General features: G+C 39.5%; 2 protein-coding genes across 3 annotated transcripts; one reads left to right on the top strand and one right to left on the bottom strand.

Moving 5' to 3' along the window:
• Window positions 1-98: 98 nt before the first annotated feature.
• On the top strand, window positions 99-9,474 carry LOC110059532 (tumor protein p63-regulated gene 1-like protein). 2 transcript variants are annotated; one of them, XM_020766239.2, is made up of 4 exons: window positions 99-443; window positions 2,821-2,909; window positions 5,493-5,669; window positions 8,277-9,474. In XM_020766239.2, exons 1-4 carry the CDS (start codon window positions 114-116, stop codon window positions 8,650-8,652), a joined length of 972 nt encoding a protein of 323 aa, XP_020621898.2. In that variant the 5' UTR covers window positions 99-113; the 3' UTR covers window positions 8,653-9,474. The 2 variants fall into 2 exon arrangements, with proteins under 2 accessions (XP_020621898.2, XP_020621899.2); XM_020766240.2 differs by lacking the exon at window positions 8,277-9,474 and adding an exon at window positions 6,545-8,027.
• A 9,570-nt stretch (window positions 9,475-19,044) lies between these two features.
• LOC110059565 (manganese-dependent ADP-ribose/CDP-alcohol diphosphatase-like) lies at window positions 19,045-21,899 on the bottom strand. The gene has a single exon (XM_089282930.1). It carries the CDS (start codon window positions 21,779-21,781, stop codon window positions 20,738-20,740), a length of 1,044 nt encoding a protein of 347 aa, XP_089139056.1. The 5' UTR covers window positions 21,782-21,899; the 3' UTR covers window positions 19,045-20,737.
• Between the last annotated feature and the right edge of the window lie 482 nt (window positions 21,900-22,381).

Raw genomic sequence — 22,381 nt, 5'->3', positions numbered from 1 at the left:
AATTTTAAAATATAGCACAGAAATGTAATTAATGTATTGCACATCAAAGTTGTTTGAAAAGGCGCGCGTTGCCCAAAAAAGATGACGTAAGGATTAAAAATAAATCATCTGTGATGCTAGAGAGGAAGACTGGGAACGAACTATTGTTGTGTTGGGCAATGGCGGATGGGAGCTCGTTGAACGACCTCAATACAAAAGAAAATAAACCTTCTTCTCCGACGTTAATGGCTGCTCAAGGAGCTGAAGGTGGTAATAGAAGCAGTTCTGCGTCAGACATGTCGAATATTCCAATCGACGAAGTGGTGACTGTTCCGAATGTGGAAGTGAAACATGCTCCGTTTCAGTCGCAGCCTAACCTTCGAGGCGATCTCACAGCGGAACAAGTGAAAGAGCTTGGTGAAAAAATGAGGAAAGAGCAAGCCAAGAAGTATTTTTCATTGAGGGTGAGAAAGTCAATTTTATTTTTGTACGTGCTAAATATGCTCAACTTGCAAGATAAGCTTTAATACTTGTTTGCGAAAGCCAGCTGGTTTATACTTCATACCACAGAACTTTCTGTTCCACTTTCTGTCTGGTAGATATCACAGTTATTCACGGCTTACAGCGTATCATTGTTAAAGTTTGAATGAGTAACAGTTTAAGCTATGAAACTGAAATTATTCGTCTGTTCTTAGATATTTTTTTGTTAAATTTAATTGGGTTTTGCAGCTAGGTCATTATTTATTTATGGCAATCTTGTCATCCTTGCGTAGGAAGAGATCAGAAATAAAAATTACTCACGGATTGTGCGGTATATCTTTATACTAATCCACTCTCTGTGTCCTATGCAGTCTGTGCGTGGACATTTGTGTTTTTTCTGTTTTCTTTTGTTTTCTTTTTCAACCACGAAATTCTGAGAATTCATTCACATTGTAATTGTAAGTACAATTGTATTTAATGTGAAGTATATATGAAATAATTCATATTTAAACTGCAGTTGTAGATGAAAGTGAAGAATGATCATCGTAGTAAATTTACTGCGATGATCATTCTTCACTTTCATCTACAACCGCAGTTCAAATATGAATTATTTCATATATACTTCACATCATTTCACTCCTCACGGGAAGATATGAACTCAATTAATTGACCTCGCTCCCAATGTGTGGCTTCATAGCTCAGTTGGTAGAGCATCGCACCGATATCGCGGAGGTCGTGGGTTCAAATCCCATTGAAGCCCTAATTTTTTCAGGCTTCTTCTTTCCAATTGCTTAAATTGGAAAATTTACTGCGATGATCATTCTTCACTTACAATTGTATTTAGCTGTCTTCTCATGCACAGTTGTAAATTAGTTTTCATAGTTCAAACGTGGTGAAATTTTTTTTTACTTTGTTTTATGCTTGGCTGTCCCTACATGTACATGCACAGCATCTGGGAAAATAAGGGTTGCATTCTGTTCTCTTAGGGCCTGTTTACAAGGAGAGAGAGGGTTACCCTAGCAAGCAGGTTACGCTAGCACTCACACATTTCCTCATTTTTTCTTCATCATGTTTACAAGGCAGCTAGGGTTACCCGGGTAGGCGGTTTACCCTATCTGCGTGCTAGGGTTTTCCTGGCAGGCGTGTTAACTTTTTCCCTTGTAAACACTCCAGGTAGGGTTAACCCACCTAACCGGGTTAACTTTCTAATTGTTTCCAGACCCTTTGAGTGTAACCATGCATTAAGTTGTCCCGGGTTGTAAGGTTACCCTACTGTAAAATTTTGCTTGTAAACCCTCCCTCCTTGTAAACAGGCCCTTAAAATAGATTCTTCCAAATTTTACATGATCTTGTTTTGTTAGATAAACATGATTGGCTAGCTGGAATTTGTTACTGTTTGCATGTGAATTCTTGCACTTTATTAATACTCACTGCATTCGATCTTCATATTGTGACTTCCAGATGCTCTTACTATTGTCTATTTTTTCACTCTTTTTAAGGGACGGATCATTATTCTTTTGGGAAGGGGAGGGGTGGTTGGACAATTTCCAATGAAAATTCATGATTTTTGATGGCAAAAGAAATTCTTGCATAAGCTATTGTCCACAAAAACATTTCATGCCCCAGAAAATCAACCACTGATGGCCACTAACCTGTCTGAATTTTTACCACAACAGACTATTTTATACATGTAGTTTGTGGTATTCACTGTAACTGATCTTTTATTACCTTCCAAGGTGAAGGTAATAAATATTTTGTTCCTGATTCTCTTAAATCAGTTGTTGTTTATCAGTTTACATGTGCGAGCTGTGGAGCTCGTTATATTGGTGAAACCAATAGGCATTTTAACACACGTGTTAATGAGCATCTCTTTCGGGTCAAAAATTCCCACATTTTTAAACATCTCAGTGCTTCTAAAGGTTGTAGGGATAAGTGTTACATTTCTTGTTTTAAGATTTTCGATCATGCCAGCACTCTCAACTTAAAATAAAAGAGAGTTTTCATATTAAACAGTTGAAACCTGAACTCAACAAACAAGTTGAACATGTTAATCTCCCGTTGCATTTCTAAATTTATCTACTGTTGTTTACAGGGAGTTTTAGATTATTTTTTCTTGTTTGTGTTTCATTCTATTGGTTAATTTAAATAAGTTTAACAGGTAACAAATATTTTAATTCATAAAGGTTCATTGTATATGAGTACAGTAGTTATACACTTTATATACACCGATCATTTTGTAAATCTTTTCTGTACATTCATAATGGCTGATGATGATGGTTGAAACATCAAAACATGTTCCGAAAACTGAAAAGCGTTGTTGTGTTTTTAAAGATAATTTATTTATTAATTATTATATTTCAGGAAGGAGCTTTTACCAATGCTGTGGAGGAATGCAAATTGCTTTTGGATGAGAGCGATGGAGAACTCTTGAGCTCATGGCTGTTGAGCGAGTAAGTTTAAAGTATTCACAGTCCTTTCATGTACAACATTCTCTCTATTTCACTTCCTTAATGAAACCCTGACAATATTCAGTGGAAAGCTTCAGGTTTTCCTAGAATTAACATTCAATGAATAGGGCTCAAAAACAATGCAGTCTGGTCATCTGGAACAAGTAGATTTTCCTGCCAGACAAGTAACTTTTCATTCTCACTTTCCTGATGGGCAAGGGCACAGGCAAGTTGTCTGCAAACTAAATAAAAAAAAATTAACTTAGACTTGACCAGGGCAAGCAAAATTTGGGAGCTGCTTATCCAAAGGGTGAGCTGGAATTAAAGTCTTTTGCTAGCCCTGTTTATTGAAGTGCAGTAGAGTTTTACTTACATTGTACATGTACATATATTTAGATCATAGTAAACATGGCAAATATAAATATAATTAACCGCGCAGCCATGGGCCGAGCGCGGTTCATGGTTTACCCGTGGTTTTTTTTTTCGACTTCTGTGCGAGCAGACCCAAGCTTCCACTCGGCCAAATTTTGAGTCGCGCAACCTGTGATGTTTACTCGCAAAAAGCTGTTGAAACATTAATAAATCTCATCTTTCGCGGGAAAAAATTAAAAACCCAGCGCTCGTCAAAAATTATATTTTTTCACCAGAAATTTAGCTCAGAACATATACATATTTATATTCGTTTGAATCGTCGATGAAATGACCTTTTCCGGATATTTTTTTGCTTCGGGGTCAACCGAAACCTCCGATTACAAAATCACGCCGAACCTACACATTGCAAAAAAATCTCTTCAAAACCCTGACTTCGAAGCGATATAACACTTCAGCGTTAATAGCTACCACACATCGGCAGACGGTGAATCTATTCCTTAACAATCCAGCTTTATCGTGTTAAAATTTCAGTGAAATCGAACAAAACCAGAATTAATTAGAATTTTTTTGTGACCTCACTCCCCAGACTTGACCTAACAAAGGAAGCAACGGTCGCCCATAGCAACCGAAAAACACCAACATAACAAAGCCGACGTTTCGGCCAAAAAACTCCAGAATTATCGCCTGCGAGCTTAAACTTGACTGGGAACATCTTTTTCGAACTTTTTTCAACTGATTTAGACGAAAGACTGGCTTCGGCGGGCTACAAAAAGGACCAAGAGAAAAACAGAACAAGACAGCAGAACAAGCCGATAATATTTCATCGCATGGCTTTCGGCACGAAAACGAAAATACAGCTTACTTCTGGATAAATTCAGCCTTAGAAGCGAACAACCGGTCCCAAATTACTTTCTGTATCCTTACAAATGTCCTGACTTCCATCTCTGAAAGATTTTGCCCCAGTTTTGAGCAAATAAACACTTCGTCGACGGTGACCGCCATTACGGCGGCTTGCATACTAAATTAGCTAACTTGACAAAATTCTCCCGTGAGGGGGATATGACGAAAAGAGCTGAAAAATGGCCTGTAATTGGCTAAGGATGAGATCATCCCACTGTCTAAATTTGGTGAGAATCAAAAGTAACGTCAATTTTCTGTCACGTTTTCAATCTGTGGTCACTGGAGTGACCAAAATCGATACATCGGTCGGGATAGAGTTTTATTATTAAATTATATGACTTGTGTGACTACTTTGCTAGCCCTTTACTCGTAGAAAACACCAATTAAATTTAATCATGACTTTTAAGAAAGAAAGCTGTTGTTAATAGTGTTATTATCGTGTCATTTATATCGTTCATGCCCATACATATCCCGAAGAAAGTTCTACAAAGATTAAGACCATTACGTCATCGGAGATTTGTCAATGGCTACCACTGATGGTGTAATAATACAGTTTGTGTTGATCAAATGATGTGATGTCTACAGTAAGAAAAGAATCATCAATGACTGCTTTGGAATGTGCACTGCGTTCCGACAGTAGTGCTAAGCAAACAGTTAAATTTTAAAAGCGCGGTTATAAGATCTAACAGATCTTCTTGTTGAAATATAAGGGATTGCTGTCCACTTCTGATTGGAAAACAAGCCCATGTGCAGACACCTGGTTAATACAGATCCCTGTTTAAGTGTTACCCACAGTTGTGTTTGTCCCAAAGTAATGCATGAATTCTTTCTCTAGCATCAGCCTGCTTAATATGGACACCAGTTACTAGGGACAATGGATACTTTTTGGTGACCCTCTTGAGGTGTTAACATCTCTCATGTTAATCACTTTAACTAAATAAATGTAGAACGTTACAAATGTATCTCTCATTGTATATTTTCATTTGTTACAATCATATATGCCAGTTGTGCTCTGTGATAAAATGAAAGCTCTCTATTACATGTAGATTAATATAAATAATACAGTTTTGTTAAAGTAGGAGCTTCTGATTAAAAGTTAGTCAGGCTTCAAAAGCCTTGAAACTGGCAAGAGGGCATCAACTCTAAGTGCATTTAAACCTGAATTTACAGTTCCGGTATCGAAACAGTGTGGGAAATAATGACTATTTATACATGTGGTAACTACTGTTATTAACTATTAATTTATGTTGTTTAGAATTACTGTACTTGCAGACCAGTACATGTTCAAACTTTCATTTTTTTTTTCTTTCTCAGAATTGATCACTGGGATCATGAAAAAGAAAGAATTGTTCTTATTACCAAGAAAACTCTTTGCCTTGTCAAGTACAATTTCATTGGTTTGAAAGTTGATGAGATGAGGAAGATCCCATTAACAAAATGTGACAAGATTCAGGTCGGCAGATTTGTGTATCCAAAGAACACCATGATGATGTGAGTACAATATACAAGTATTTAAATTACTTAACACTTTTATTATGATGCCAATTTAGGCATGATCAGGTTTGTGTTGAGGTTGGTTTTCACCAGCACACTAGTCTGCATTGCAGGCGTTTTCCGTGAGTTCACAAGTTATCATTGTTAGCTCAAGATCGAGTTGATTGACCACTATTTTGTCTCAGGAAAAGTGGACGGGGAGGGGGTGGAGGCAGAAGGAGGGAAAAAAATTTCCTTCCCCTTCCCCTCCCTCTTTCCCTTTTAGCCTCACCCCAACTCCCTAGGACACCTTTTCGTCTGTTGTGAGTGCAAATCCAAGATGGCACTCATCTTATCAAAATGAATGTGCTTGCTTGCCCAAATATACCTGCATTGCAGGCTACCAGCACCCAAGCATATGCATAAGCAGCGTACAGACGCATGCAAAAAAACAGTGGTGTGCGATAACATAGGGCTTGTGGATTTAGCAGTTATGAAGGCTTAACAGGTGCATTCAAATTGCAGACTGAATTACAATGTACTGTTAGCAGATAATGCCTATAAGGATTGTTTTGGGGGACCATTTGAGGTGGAGGGAAGGGGAGCTAGTTCATGTACTGTACATCATAGGGCAACCGAGCTTGAACATCACTTTTTTGCACCCTGTACGGTGTGAGGGTACCAGTGAAAGTGAAGAAATGTCAGGGGGTCATTTATCAGCTGGTTACACTTTGTTTAAAGGTTAAGTGACAACTTTGACCGTATGGACCAGACTGCTTTCATTCTGAATTTTCTTGTCCCATGCTTTCGAGCCTATACTTGGACATAAATAGGGTAGGGCTGGTTTCCAAATACCATGCAAAGGCTAAGGAAGTTACCCCCTGTCTTTTCAGTCCACGACACTTCCAAACTGGTCTACGCCTCCACTTTGGCAAAAACACAATACCCACATTTCTCCAGAACTGGAATCCATGGTCACGTGCTATCCCCTTTGTCACGTTCTGTTGGCACAGAGGCAACGATGTCATGAGTGAACTACCTGAGCACATGCAGCTCGACCCGTTCCAGGAATCTCTTATCTCTGCCATCACTGATTGTCATAATGCACTACAAGAAGGGGTGGCACAAGAGTCCCTGGAGATTGTTCAGAATGAGCCCATAATGATCGAAGTGTATTGTGGGATTTCACCGATAGTTCATAACTATAGCATCTGGGGGTTCAATCGCGACCGAGGAAAGTTTGGATTTTAGGGTGTGTTCTTGCCTAAAGTCAGTAAGGACTATTTAGTTTTCGTAAGGTCAAAAAGGCAGTTGCTTTCACATTGTATTGCTTTTGCATTTCGCATTTTGCATTTCCCTTGTAGTTGCGTAATGTCCTGTAGATGTTGCCGATGAAATAATATTTAGATTTAGATTTAGAAGACAAATTCTCTGCTGGCTGAATTTTTCAGCAGGCATGTAGTTAGAATTTGTCAGTTGTCATAAGCAAGTTTATATGACTGCTGTGATTATTAATATGGAGCCTTGCCAGGTGGTAAATAAAGAATGTGTAGTTCCAGAAAATATCTACACCTCCCCCACAGTAGGGAATCTTTCTAAGACCCGCCCCTCTGGAAATTTCATTTAAGCTACATACATTTTTCTTAAAATCTTTTGGTCTTACAGAACTCCCACCCCTCCCCCCCCCCCCCCCCCCAGGAAATTCCAATCCCTTCTCTGGGCAGGGGGAAGATTCTCTGGATCTGCAAAATATGTTAACCAGCTTTGGCATTGCCATCAATTACAGTTGAGAGTATAAAATAATGAACAATCGACTGATGTTTTTACTTGAAAGAGTCGTTTTTAGGAGGGTCTCTAACTCTCAGTTAAGTTAATAATATTCAGTTCTTCCTGGAAGTTCACTGAATGTAAAATTTACATAATCCTGGCAACTTAACAGCTTGGCACTAGATTTGCATAAATTAATTGAAAAGTGCTAAATTGAGATATGCATAGATAATCGTATGATTGATTGCGAGTGCAACGTAGGACTTACACTACAGTGTATTAAGGTTCTCTCCAAATTCTCCGAGCCTCCAGGCGAGTGCGATTTGAAAGAATTTCAAATATCGCGAGGTTGTAAAATGTGCGAGCTTTCATACGATTACTCTTTTAAGCCTGAGAAAATTACAAACGCGTGCACTTCGTTTCCATTGAGTGCAAATTAGAACGTTTATATTAAGAGGAGTATCTCAAGGCGCTTGATATTTATAAGATATTTAATGTAAGAGAGTGGTAGTAGAGTGAAGTTGTTAAGTTTATGTACATATAATTTAATGGTTCTTTTAGATGTCCTTATTGTAATTAAATCAACTAAATAAACCAAACAAATGTCAACTTCTTGTCATCGACTGCACTGCTCAGTCTTCACTTCCTCTGGTCACGTGACATGGGTTCCAGTCTGGAAGCGGTAAGTAACATCGCTCTCTGTCGCGCACTTTTCACCAGTTTTCAAATCGAAAGAAATTTTATGTAGTAAATTTGTTCGCTTCTAGTTCACTGACCAACGAGCTTATAAAAATTCGATAGCTTAGTGTGGAGGGCAAAGCCTTCCAGCATTCACGGCCAATTTTCTCTCCTTTGTAGGATTACTGGTTATGCGGAAAACAGCCCGCACAGCAAACAGCCGGGCATCCGACTTTTCCTCTCCCATCAAGAACCCGGCTTCTTTCAGGCGTGGAACCCATGGTCAGCTGACATGCCGTACCTGTCATACACCAGTCACGTGCAAAGCACGTTCTTGGACTCGCCACCAGATCACTCTCAGCACAGCTTGTTCAGCAAAGCTCTTATTCAGGCCATAACTGAAGCTCGCGAAGCTGATCCAAACCAGGAAACACTAGACAGTTTTGAAGTAGTAGAGGGAGACTTGGAGATTCGTGTGTATGTGGGGCTAACCGCTATGATTTATAATCAGAGTAGGCTAGGATTTTGTAAAGACCGCGGCAGCATTTTCTTTTAACGCTTTTTCTCCGTGATACTGGCAAAAAAAAAAAATTCGGCTCTTTGGTATCCATACATCCCTCTTTGTTCAAGTTGGGTGAAATTCCTAATTAACCTAAAAATTGAAAAATGACTCGACTATTTCCTTTGTTCTGATGTTTGCTTGACTCAATGATATGCCGTTAGGCGAAAATCAATCGGGAATAGTTGACAATTGTATGTGAGATTTGCATGACTAGAGAAGGCAGTGATTTGACTATTTCTGTTTACGATAGAAAGTAACCCGGATGAAGTTGTGACAGCTAAGGAAAACGTGTGAAAATCGGTGCGAGAAAATAAAGATGCTCTGCAAAGGCTGAAAAAAAAAATCAATTGTCATGAACAGGCAACATTGATTAGGAATTGACAAGGACCCGAGAGCTGACTGTTGAGAGATGTGTCTTGAATTCTATTCACTTATTAACGATAACTATATCTTGTGGGTTAATTTAACGTAGCAGCTGAAATAATTAAGGTGCAAACAAGCCAGAAATGTTATTGAGTTGCAGCAGGGTATATTTTTTGTAGTGATTGCTCAGTTTGTGAAAATAATGTTTCCCAAGGATAAATCCAGTTCTTCAAGTTAGATGGCTTTGTCCTCCATTTTAGATATAGTATAAGTGGTGAATATGTTTTACTTCTTGAATTAAAGAAGACTGTTCGGACGAATGCTCATGTTCGATTGAGAGCAGATTTTAGATGATTTTATCAGATCGGTTTTTTCTTTTAAATTATTATTAACATTATTATTTTTATCATTCTGTGTACCAGAGAAGGACAATAAAGAAAATTAGAGGGAAAATAGTTCTCTGTGTCCATGTAATATGTCTAAGTTGTAGCACTGTCAATGAAGCGAAAAATCCTAGCAACATGCGTAAAATTCTAGTTATCCAGGCGAGTCCATCACTGAAGCCAGCTAACTAGTAGTTCGGAGTTTCTATCGAGTTTGGAAAAGAACTGCTTTTAGAACGCGCATTCTTACAGGGTGCTTTCCAAATATTGGTCCTATTTACTCAGTTACTTGAGAATCAAGCACTTCACGTTACATTATTGTCTACATGTTTGACATTTCTTTTACTTTAAATGAGTGTTAGCGTGGCTAGAATGAGTAGCCGTCAGTTGGGGAAGAAATAATTCACTCGGTCAGTCAGTCGATAGGTCGTAAACTATTTTTTGGTGATAAATCCGCTGACCAGGTTATTTCGTGGAAGGGGCGACATTTGCCTGACCATTGTGAACAAAATGACTACTAAAGCGATGAACTGTTCTTTCGTGTTTTGAGTCGACCAAGTGCTCCCAAATTGAAGATTCTTTGGTATACAACAAAGGTGGGTGTATAATTCGATCCATCTATCGCTTTGAGAGCGGTCTCCCACATCCATACTCAAAATGCAAGTAAATATATAAAATTGTATCACTAATATTTCCTAATGAGGTAATAATGGGAAATTACCGTGTGGCAAGAGTTTTTTCGGGTTCTAATTTTTGCGATATTTTTCCACTATTCGCAAAAATTATTTCCCTAGAAAATTTTATCAGCCAAAGTCTATTCCAGTGAGAAAATAATACATACAGACATTATCCCCTAGGAAATGGCAGCGTTTCTTCAATTCCCCTCTTCCCCACCCCCAAAAAGTCATCAACTCTGTATCTTTTTCCTGAGCAGACAACCTACGTTTTTGTCAAAGACATAATTATAGCGTGATGATATTTAGCCTTGTTTCGCGGACGTTCCCCGTTCCGGAACTACTTACCTCTTTCCCCCTCACCCCCACCCCTCCTAGCGCACTCCCCACCCCCCATCCCCCCCACCCTCCTCCCAAAAAAGAAAAACAGTCTCCGACCCAAATATCTAACAATAATAACCAAAGGCCCCAAACCCTTGAAAATGCCCCAAGTTCCGGGAGCAAAACCCACTCAAAAATACCCCCTCCAGTCGCCCCCTTAATACGATTCCATGGCCTGATAACTCTTTCCGATTATTCGCAGACTTTTAAAAGTCCCAAATTGGAGAGGGTTTTTTTTTTTTCTCATTTTTTCTCATCACCATTCTTAATAGAAACTTGGTTTATATATAAAATATATAAAGAGAAACAAACTTGGTCTGTTTCGTATTGTTATTTTTTATTTTTCGTATTGTTATTTTTCCAAGTATTACCCATTGTTTCAAGTGTGACCCATTTTTCCAAGTGTGACTCTTTTTTTAAAGTGTGACCTGATTTTTCAACATGTGACCTATTTTTCCAAGTGTGACCCATTTTTCCAAGTTTGGCCCTTTTTTCCAAGTTTGACCTCGTTTTTTTTCAAGCGTGATGTGACGCATTTTTATAAGTGTTAATCATTTTTACAAGTGTGACCCCCTTTTTTCCAAGCTTGACCCATTTTTCCAAGTGTGATGCATTATTACAAACGTGACCCTTTTTTCCAAGTGTAACCCATTTTTCCAAGACTGACGCTTTTTTGCCAAGTGTGACCTTTTTTTCAAGTGTGACCCATGTTTCGAAGTGTGATGCATTCTTACAAACGTGACCCTTTTTTGCAAGTGTAACCCATTTTTCCAAGACTGACCCTTTTTTTGCCAAGTGTGACCTTTTTTTCAAGTGTGACCCATTTTTCCAAGTGTGACCCATTTTTCCAAGTGTCACTCTTTTTCCAAGTTTTACCCTCCTTTTTCCAAGCTTGACCCATTGTTCCAAGTGTGACGCGTTTCCACAAGTGTGACTCTTTTTTCCAAGTGTACATACGAGTAACATACGAGTACATACAGACACATACGGTAATCTACCGGTTATATCAAATACGTTGGTTACTACGAATACATAGGGGCAACATACGAAGGTAGGAGAGTAATAAACATGAGATGTACCATTTTTCTATTTCATTTTTGCACGTGCGCGGCTATAACATCATGCAACATCCACAAATGTTGCATGAAAAATTTGACCTTTCTTAAATTTGAGCCAACAACACCCAACATGTCGCAAGATGTCGCAACACGTCCCAACAGGGTGCCTAAACGCACGCAACATTCTGTGCCAAACAATGTTGCGATATGCTGTGTTGAAATGTTGGGATCGTCAAGGTGGCCGAACACAGTTTTCGCGCGCTTTTACTGATGCAACTCAGCGCGCGCACAAGGGTTGCAAAAAACAAACATGCCGTCAATAGAGCGATCATTTTATTTACTCACTATCTGTGCTATTTTTCTCTATAATTGAACGCAGTGTATTGGTGGCTTTAGTCTTTTATTACAAAGGTATGTTAGAAAAGGTAACGATGCAAAGAACCGAGCAATTCTCAGCTTTTTCTTTGTTATCGAAAGAACCCAGTTAAATGCAGCGCATGCGTAGTAAATCAAAAAATTGCGATTGAATGAAAAATTGCACTCTCGGAAATAGGCCTATTTCTCGAGAACCACTTATTAGAATTTCACGAGATTTGGCCCGAAAATACTTTACGAAGTAAGTGACTGGAGTATTGAAAAAAAATTGAACTTTAACAAAGCAAATTCTAGATATTCCAGTGAACCTTCAACAAGGGATAATTAAAGCTCTCTCTGTTAAATTATTATTAAAATAGTGTTAACTTGGAAGTATCGTTACAAACTTGTTGCGCGCAAATTATAAAGAAAATCTAATGACGAGATTTTCTGCACATAAACAAAACCGATTTTAAAGGCCTTTTTATATGTAGTCATGCTGCCATGGCAACGGCGCATACGTCAGCTTAACTATCAAAAAACCAAAGTTTGTGTTGTTAACTTGCCTGCCGCTATTTTTGGCGACCAAAGGATCAAGGGTTTCAGAGAAAATGGTGAATGAAACACAGGTATCAGAAACTGTGTTGAGCCACCTTAAGCCGGGGCTTTAGGCTCCCAAAGGAAATAAATTTTTATTATAATAAAGTTATAGCCGTAAAAAAAATTACAATCGAAGTGTTTATAAATGTACACCGTATAGTGACAGAAACAAAGACCAAAATCGACCAAAATCATATTTCATAATCCAAGCAGTGCTTTTCCTTTACCGTGAAGTGAAAGGAAAATTTTCACAAGCAAATAATTGATTATGGTTATGCTCAGAGAATTTGTTTTTGTTTTTTGTTTTGTTTGTTTTTTTTTTTTAACGCAAGTGGTTTAAAATAATTATGATAACACTTATCAGTTTGCTCGTCAGAGTGTTCGGATACTCATAAATGAACACATTTTGCAGAGACGTTTGATATATAAAGTCACCGAGACTCATTCACCGTGCATGTTAGGAGCATAATTACTTACACGAGTACAGGGCTCTTATCCCAGCGATGTCATCAGAGTGCAATGAAGGATTCCCAAGGCTGGCTGTGGGCCACATGACGATGCCGCCGACATTAGAGTGCCCCAGGCCTAACGCGTGCCCGGTCCCATGAGTAGCAACCCAGACCACTGACTGGGAATCCGTGTAAGTCCACAACCACCACCCACCCTTGCGTCCTGAAAAAGACCACTTCTCGTCTTCGTCGAAATGGATTCGTCCATCACTTGGAAGATACACATGTGCTAAGACATTGCCATTTCCATCAAACGTTGCGGAATCTATTGATTCCCCAGGGATACCGGCATGAGTCCTGTTTCCAAAGCTAAGAAATTAAACGGAGATTACATAAATGTTGCGCGATCCGCTCTATAAAAACATAAGTGTTGTGGCAAAGCGATTTAAAACACTGAATCACATTCAAGGGCTAGGTTGAATGACATCGGTTCATTTCACTTCACTGAAATGGAATTGCAACATAGCTAGCAAAGCAGAGCCATCACACTTGGCCTACGTAAGCGTGGATCATAATCCAATGTCTCACTCAAGATCCTTGAGCCGCCCTCGGCCTCGCCCCTAGCAACTCTTAAACGTCCTTCGTGATATTCAAACCTCCAGTGAGCACCATAACCCGATGAAGCACTGTACGGCATGAGTCAGTAGTTGAAAATTAAGAGATAGACTTGTGACAAAAAAAAAACGATAGCAAAACGTTTCAGACCTCTTGAGCGCGTATTTACTGTCTAATAGCACACAATGATTACTTCTCCTTTGTTTAATCTTTAAGACTTTCCTCTAATACGGTATAACAGTGAACTTGGTAGAAATAGCGTTAGGTCTAGGCTCCCCATGGTATGGATTGCCATCCCTTAAAGTCAGCGTACAGTACCCAGCTTTTTTTTCTTTTTTTTTTTTTTTTTTGCAGTTGTCTGATTTTTAGTATCGCTTGACCTACTTTTTTCTTTTTATTAACACACAACAAAACACCGCTGAAACTACTTACAATTAACCTTCTACGTACAAAAAATGAAAATACGAAATAGTATCCAGTTGCCGAGAAATCAAAATCGTTTAGTCACCAACAACAGTTCTTTTCAGAACTACCCTCACCCGGACGATCACACTATACGAACAAAAGTATTCTTGCAGCGTATCGCAAAAAAAGATTGAATTTGACTTCCGTTAAGAACCAGAGCTGGACGAATATTTAACACAACTCTAATCGCTACCTAAGAGGAAACGTGATCCATACAAAGCTATAAAAAATGACCATGTTGTATTTCATCACTTAGGAACTGGACTTCTTAATTTAAAAACGGTTTCCTTCTTTCATCAGCCTTGATTTTTGCGATTACCAACTTCTTCACCATACCATACCCCTTTTGCGATTAAAAAAAGAAATAATTATAACCTTGTGAATTTGGGAGTTTGATCTAGAGTTGTTATTGTTGTTGTTATCATTTCTTTTCACGAACAAAGATAAGAAGTGTAATATTTTAGGATTAAATTGAAGTCCGCGATGATGTCTATCCAAATTCAGCCTTGCAATCATCAAAACACCATCGACTGAAAGTTCAAATTACGTTCTCCTTGTTTGATTTAAAGTACAGTTGTGAACAAGCACGGCAAGAGAGTATTTGCATATATTTGCTTACCTGTTTGTTCAGACTGCATTCAACGAAATCTGAAAATTTTCACACACGTTTTATTTCAGATGTGGATCATGTACGTTGTCGAAGAACATGTACACCCAGTACCAGCCGAAGGACTCTTTCAACATGGAAACTGTGTGCAAATAATGGTGCACAAACATGGGAGGTTTCAGAAGGGACTCTATCATGTTGCTATGAGTTTTAATTAATGTTTTGCATCTCTGTGATATGCAGGAAACTTGTGTTATGTAAACCTCTTAAGCAGGCACGAAGCCACAAGCATTCTAAAGTAAGATTTTTGTCCTTCACGAATAGTCAAGATCGGATGATCAAAGGCCCTGAAAGTTGTCAGTCCCAAAATAAGACGTTTGTGCATTTATTGTGGGTTTTCCCATGCTTTAGCTCTTTACAGATGGAGTTGCCTTTGTGTTCCTTCATAGTATCTCTCTGGGGTCCCTTGCTTTTCCCTCGTCTTCCCCCGTGTGTTCCGCTTTATGATAGAAATATTTTCCCGCCATCGAGGTGCGTAGCCTGAATTTCAGCCGTCTCTTCCCCCTTGGAGGCACGACGCCAAGGAGAAGAGACGGCTGAAATAGGCCTAGCTACAATAATCCCGGAAAATCGCCTAAAATCCATCCGGATAATCTCCAAAAAAGTTCTAAAAATCTCATTTCTTTTTCTAAAAATCTAAAACTTTTAACGAAATATCAAAACATTTTCCAGCAAATCTAGCTCGAGAATGCGTCAAAAAATCCCATCAATGATTAAAATAAACTTAAGGTTAAGTGAATGGTGAAACCGTGGTGCACGAAGCCTTGACTGAGGCCTCTCGTCGCTGTTATATATATAGCTTAACAAACGAATTGGGTTCCTAAATGCGCATATAAAAAATCTCTAAAGATTTTTAACGCATCTTACAGACTTTTTTGGCTCTAAAAACTCTAAAATTCCTTGAACTTGCTAAATTCTTCTAAAAAATCTCGGCCAGGCTTTCTAAAAATCTTTCAGCGTCTAAAAATCTCCAAACAATCCGGATCCGGATTTTTGTAGCTAGGACCAGCTAGGCCTAGGCTGAAATTCAGACTACGAGGTGCGGGGAAATGAAGCTCTAACTGTTCACAACAAGCAACTGTAAATATTTTGTAATATCACCGGTAGTCATTTACCCCCGCCCCCCCCCCCCCCACCCCCCGCCCCTTTTTCGGTACAATTAAGAGAACTTACGAATTAAACCAGGCCTTTGTGATAAACTAACCATCCCCATAACCGCCGGCCGATCTACAAACAAATGGCGTCTATAAGATTCCCTGTGCGGATTTTTCATGGAACTATATAGGTGAAAGTCGAAGTCGAGCCAAAAAAGTCTGTAAGATGCTTCGATAGATCATGCAGATAACAATTCTAGACCGCTCCCCAATCAGTACTCTATTCTTTTAAAAAAGAACAATTAGTTTATTAACACTTATATTTTTCCATTTTAATATATTCTGTTTATAGTTCCACCTATTTTTGTATATATTTGTAGTTGTTATCTTTTCCATTTTTTATCCATCGAAGGCGGTAGTCTGGCAGCGGAAAGCTCTGAAAGTTTTAACTTTATATAGTCAGTGAACGTTTTTTTATAAAATTTTTAATTAGAAAGTCGAAGGTGTTTACAAACAAGGAAAAAAGAACATATTCGGAAAACGAAAACCTATAAAAACGGTTCAAATATTGCCACTCACACATGGTTGAATAGCCACTCTATTGACTTAAATAACGTCCATGTAACTGACAAGGGAAATTTTCGCGTGAGGAAGACTTTGAATCATTACCTAGACAATATTCTGTTCTTTTATGAACCCCATATTTGCATTTCATTTCCTTGCAAGCATCTTTTTGTTCTTATTGTAATTTTTTCTACTTCACACTTTTTACCGTATATATTTCAACGATCGCGCTTTTTATTCACTATTCGTCAAAGATTGCAGACTGGCAATCGAAAGCTCAATTTTCTCAAAACTATTTTAACCAAAGAACGTTTCTAAATTTTAATTACGAATGATTAACGTTGAAGCTTGGGCATGCGTCGAGCTGTGAAACCGTCCCTTACACAATCGCCTCCACTCTACCGGGGTATGATCGGGTGGTACTGGGTGAAAATACAAATTAACGACAAAGGATTCACGTCAAACAAAGCGAATAATTTAACTTCATTAAATTATCATAAAACACATCTGAGCGATTTCGTAAAAACCAGCCCGCTAGGTTTCCGCCTGCAGCTGGGTTCGGGCGAACCCAGGCCTAGCCAGCGGCTCTAAACCCAGGGTAGGCGGGCTGGGGAGATGGCCCAGGTACTGGCCTATCTGCTGGTGGTTTGCTGGCAGTCAGCTGTCAAAAGCAGGGGGGAGGGTATTATTTACTGACACCTTCACTTAGCTAGACTTTGAGTTTTCAGTGCCAAATAACCTTGATATTGACTGTGTGACTGGGCCTTTTGCCCAGTTGTTGAACCTTATGTAAGGGTTCTCTGTTGACATGGCACCCTTGCATAAAGGCCCATGCCACGTGCATTCTAGCCAGGGGAGAGCCAGACCACTTCTAGCCGCTGGGACTGTGACTTTGAGCTGTCTGTGGGCATGTTTCTGCGAATATGGTAAGATATATTTGTACAAAGTTAACCTATTCTATCGACATATTGTCATATGAACTGCTCCTTTATTTGTGAGGAATGGACACTTGCGAAACTCAAACCCTCTAGGTGTCTCGAAAACTCAGACCTGAAAAACTCAGACCCTCTGGGTGTTTCGAAAACTCAGACCGTCAATACTTAGACCCTTGGAGTGTCTTGAAAACTCAGACCTGAAAATGTCAGACCCATTGGGTGTAATGACTAATGTCGAAAACTCAGACTTGAAAAACTCAGACCCTCTGGGTGTCTCGAGAACCTAAACTTAAAATCTCGGACCCTGACTGGCTATCTCAAAACTCAGACAGTAAAATCTCAGACCCTCTGGGTGTCTTGAAGACTCAGACTTGAAAACCTCAGACCCTCTGGGTGTCTCGAGAACCCAGACTTAAAATCTCGGACCCTGACTGGCTATCTCAAAAACTCAGACCCTAAAATCTCCGACCCTCTGGGTGTCTCGAAAACTCAGACTTGAAAAACTCAGACCCTCTGGGTGTCTTGAGAACCCAGACTTAAAGTCTCGGACCCTGACTGGCTATCTCAAAAACTCAGACCCTAAAATCTCTGACCCTCTGGGTGTCTTGAAAACTCAGACTTGAAAAACTCAAACCCTCTGGGTGTCTTGAAAACTCAGACTTGAAAAACTGACCCTCTGGGTGTGATCTTGATAACTAAGACCCATAAAACTCAGACCCTCTGGGTGTCTCGAAAACTCACACCTGAAAACCCAACCCTCTGGGTGTGATCTCGATAACTGAAACCTGAAAAACTTAAACCCTCTGGGCATCTCTAAAACTTACACTTCAAAAACTCAAACACTCTGGTTGTCTCAAAAACGTATACCTGAACAACTCAGACCCTCTGATCTGAAAGTGTGTTATTTGTTAGTTGTGGATGTGCATGCACGTAAATACCGTCAGCGTTTTTGCTGTCCACAGTAACGCATTAGGACTCCGTTTTCAAAGATCTCCCGCGACTGTGGAGAGCGTTCTCAAATGTTTGTGTTTTCACTGAAAACAAAATATGCATTTTCAAACAAGTGTTGACGGGGCCTGAGACTTAAGAAGAATACCATTCTACGAAAACACAGAACTATTGCAGGTTACTATAGATCAACATGTTCTATATCCATTGACTCAGTAGTAGAGGTAAGGCTATTGAATAGTGTTTAGCCCACCAAAAATTTGCTGAACGTGTTAATTTTCTTTTTGATTGACAAACCCTTTGCACAGCATTAAGTAGAATCATGTTGAAAGAAAATCGTCGCATCCCTGGTTTATTAAAAGGTTAACAGTAAAAGTGTGAAGAGAGGAGTAAATTTCACTGTGCAAAGTCCGATTTGATATGGAATTTAAAGATCGGATGATAAATATTTAGTCAATGGGATCTAGTTGTAACTTCACCATCTGGTGGTCCAGGACTTCTGACTCCAAATTTTGCCCAGATCTTATTCCCCAGCCTATTATTTCCACAAATCTCAGTCCCATTCAATGTTTTTATTTGTGATTCCCAGTGACCCAGATCCCATTTTCCCAGTCAAAAAACAGCACATCCAAGTTCTCATTTTACCCCTTCCGGTCACTGAAATCTGAAAATAAATTTAATTACACAAAAAAATAAAAATCACAGAAGGAAGAAAAGCTAGCTGGGCAAGCAAAAAAAATACCGGGCCTCCCCCCCACACCCCCCCCCCCCCCGCCCCCTTAGCTCAAGGTCTGGATCCTCTACTGTCTATCACTATAGTTGATCACAACACGAAGTTCATTTTTGAGTAAGGATATTTTTACATGTCATTTGACTCCATAAGCCACAACTGCAACAGCACAAATTAACACTTTTACACTGAAAAGGTGTGTAACTTTAGTGCTTTCCCATTTACAGCAAAAATTTTGTTGTGCAAAGTTCAACTCCATTTTCAAAGTCTATTCCATATTTTTCATTACAATGTCCCAAATTACCACCACGCTGCTAAATACATGTTTGTTAAGTTAGGTACATATATTAATTGAACATCTCTGAATATTTCCAAAATAAATAAGAAAGACGATTCTGGCTGTCAAATTGCACTGTTCAATTTACAAGTGTAGATACCGGTATATAATATACAGTGTAATTCAAAAGTAACAAGAAGCCAAGAAGTAGTATCATATCGTTAAACATGTTACTCACTCAATGGGTTCCTCCCCAGCATTTTCAGCAGATTACCTGAACAATCATCGGAACTGCTGATTAAATCCTGTGTGAAGGGAGGCTTCCAAGAGTAAAGTGTCCTGCCCAAGAACAACACTATACAGTGACCCAGTTGCAGGCCAGCATAAAATGCAATAACCATTAGGCAACTGCATCCCACAAAATGACTACTTCGTGCACACTACAAGTAACACACCACTCATCACTCAATAGTTTTAGATTGGGACACAATGGATCTTGATTCCACAATTATTTTGACAATTTAACCTAACATTCAGTTTTGCTTTTCTTTCTGAAATGAAGAGAGCTTCTATTCAGTTTTTACAGCAGACATCATTCATGATACACGACTGCTAAACAGATCGGACTCTTTCATAATAAGGTCTACCACAAACCATACATGTACGCTCAATTTGCCTAAACTACCACGCCAAATATCAGCACTGCAAAATTTCTTTCCACTGGCGTACATTGCATATGAGCATATCTACAGTTCTGTCATTACCAATGACAAAGTAGCTGCCAGGCTCAGCTTCTGGCACCATCTGTAATTACTTAAAACCCAAGTGGTTAGTGCAGGGAGCTCTGCCACAGTCTGGGTTCTTGCAAAGGCAAGGGTCACTGTGTTGTGTCAAGCACTAAACCCTGGCAGTGCCTCTCTCTGCCCAGGAACATAAGAACTGGTGAACAGTTCGGGTGAGGCAACTTTGTCCTAGGCACCATAAATAGCCCTTCCACAAATAATCTCCTTTACCCAGGACGGGGGCGGGGGTACTCATAAATGTCAGATAAGTGTGTCCCGCACAAGGTCTTATTGGTAATCCCTGACCCTATTTAAGGATGAAGCAAACACAAATTGATACCCTATTTAAGGCACAAACCTGAAAAGTGGCACCCTGTTCAATGGAAAAGCAAGACCTGAAATTGGCATGAATGGTTCAGCTTAAGGTTGAGCATCAAGCAGAGAATTTGTTTTTTGTTTAGCTGGGCATTTACGCCCTGGAATTTTTGCTGATACAACTTTGGTACCACAATGCCAACAGAGACAAAAGTAATACCCTATTTAAGGATTGGGAACCTCAAAAGTTATGCCCTATCCCGCAGCACACACCTACATGTATATAGACAACATATGTGAATACCCCCCTCCCCCCTCCGCCCGCTCCTTTCCTTGCCTATCCTTACTAATTGCAGGTCACAAGACAAAAGCCTTCAGCTATCCCTTACCAATGGCTACCGCATGTTAGTTAGATGGTACCAATCTCACTGAGCAAATTTCAACACTTGATTTTCTACAATACCAAAACCTTCAATGACAATAGAATCATCTTTGACGTGCAGTGTGGCAAAAGCATTGGAATCTAGTGGCGCTTCAATGACAGCATCAAAAACATAGTGATGAATGCCTTTTTTATCCACTCCATAGCCATATTCATGAGTGTGGCCGTGAAAACAGGCAACGACACAGCGAAACTGCCACAACACTTCAAGGACATCCTCGTAGTTCCATAATGTTGTCATGCTGTCTACCATTTTCGGGTAGATTGGGACGTGACTGAATATCACGACTTTTTGGCCTTGTTCCTCTGCCTTCCTCAGAGTACTTTGAAGCCATAGCAGCTGTTCCATGCCTATTGCACCATTGAATCTGACAAAACGCCTTTCCAGTCCACAAAGACCATCAGGGCTCTGTAGATCGTCGTTCTTGTTGTGCCTGCGTATCATTTCAATGCCTTGCTTGAACCGAGGGCTACTTTCATCTTCACCAAGTATGCTTACGTCGTAGCTATCCAAGTAAACAAAACAAAATTTGGGATGTGGTGTGAACGAGAAATAAAATGGTTTGGTTCCTCCTTTGCTCATTACTGGATGGCTTTGATGCATGCTAAGGTATGAGGCACTCGCACAGCTGTTGAAGGGATGAAGAACTGATCTTGCAAGTTCCTCGCGAGAGAAATTGTAAAGCTCGTGGTTTCCTAAGTTATGAAACACAGGTGTTCCGTGAGGAAGCTTTGAGAATTCGTTCAACACGGTGTCGAGAGCTTCTTTTGAAAAATTTCTTTTGTTATTACTCGCATGTGAATTAAAGCCATCAATAACATCTCCCAGCTGCACTATGAATGCTGGCGGAAACTTCTCTTCTTTCCACTGTGCGACTGCTTCTTGGAGGCAAACCAAAGCGTTTCGATATCGTCGCCATTTTGTCTTTGAATAGTTTTGCCGATCGTTTATGTCAGCATACTGGATGTCGGTGATTAAGCCAAACGAGAACAAAACTTCCCTCTCGCTATTACGTTCACAGATCATGGCGCCTTATCTCAGTTTCGGTAGTCTTCAAGATGAAACAAAGAAACAAGTACCGATGACAACTGCGTCTGCCCGCCATATTTATGGCTAATAAAAGGACCAATGACAGCGCATACACGAAGGGAAAACCCCCTCAGTGACATCACAAAAGGGTCAACTCTCGGGGACTCCCCCTCCGCTAAGATTTCAAGTCCATTCACATCTAAATATTCGTGTTTTGTTTTTTCAGGTTTTGAATCAGCCAAATCGAGCTGTTTGTGGTTTTACTGAGCTAGTTATTTAGCTAACTATCAATGTTTTACAACGGGTTTTGGTTTCTTTCATAAGCAGAGATACAGACAGAATTCTTTACCTCTCACATAAAAATACCTAAAGGGATTTTTCCTAGCCAGAGGGGATTTGTTGAAGGGACTTATTATCCCAGCTGCCCGTGTTTTTAAATTTCCACTATCATCTTTCCTAATTTACATAACACAAAAATGTCAATAACACGATCGAAAACGGAAAAAGATATTCCAAGAAGGAAAATGCCAATCTTCTGTAATTTGAAAAGCCTTTTAAATAAGCAGCAATTATTTTTTCATTTCATAGGTACTTCAA

This window comes from Orbicella faveolata, unplaced genomic scaffold (genome assembly GCF_042242905.1).
Source record: "Orbicella faveolata isolate gen_17 unplaced genomic scaffold, um_ofav_v1 contig_12, whole genome shotgun sequence".
NCBI classification, from domain to species: domain Eukaryota; kingdom Metazoa; phylum Cnidaria; class Anthozoa; order Scleractinia; family Merulinidae; genus Orbicella; species Orbicella faveolata.
This window is presented reverse-complemented; position numbering and strand designations above follow the sequence as displayed.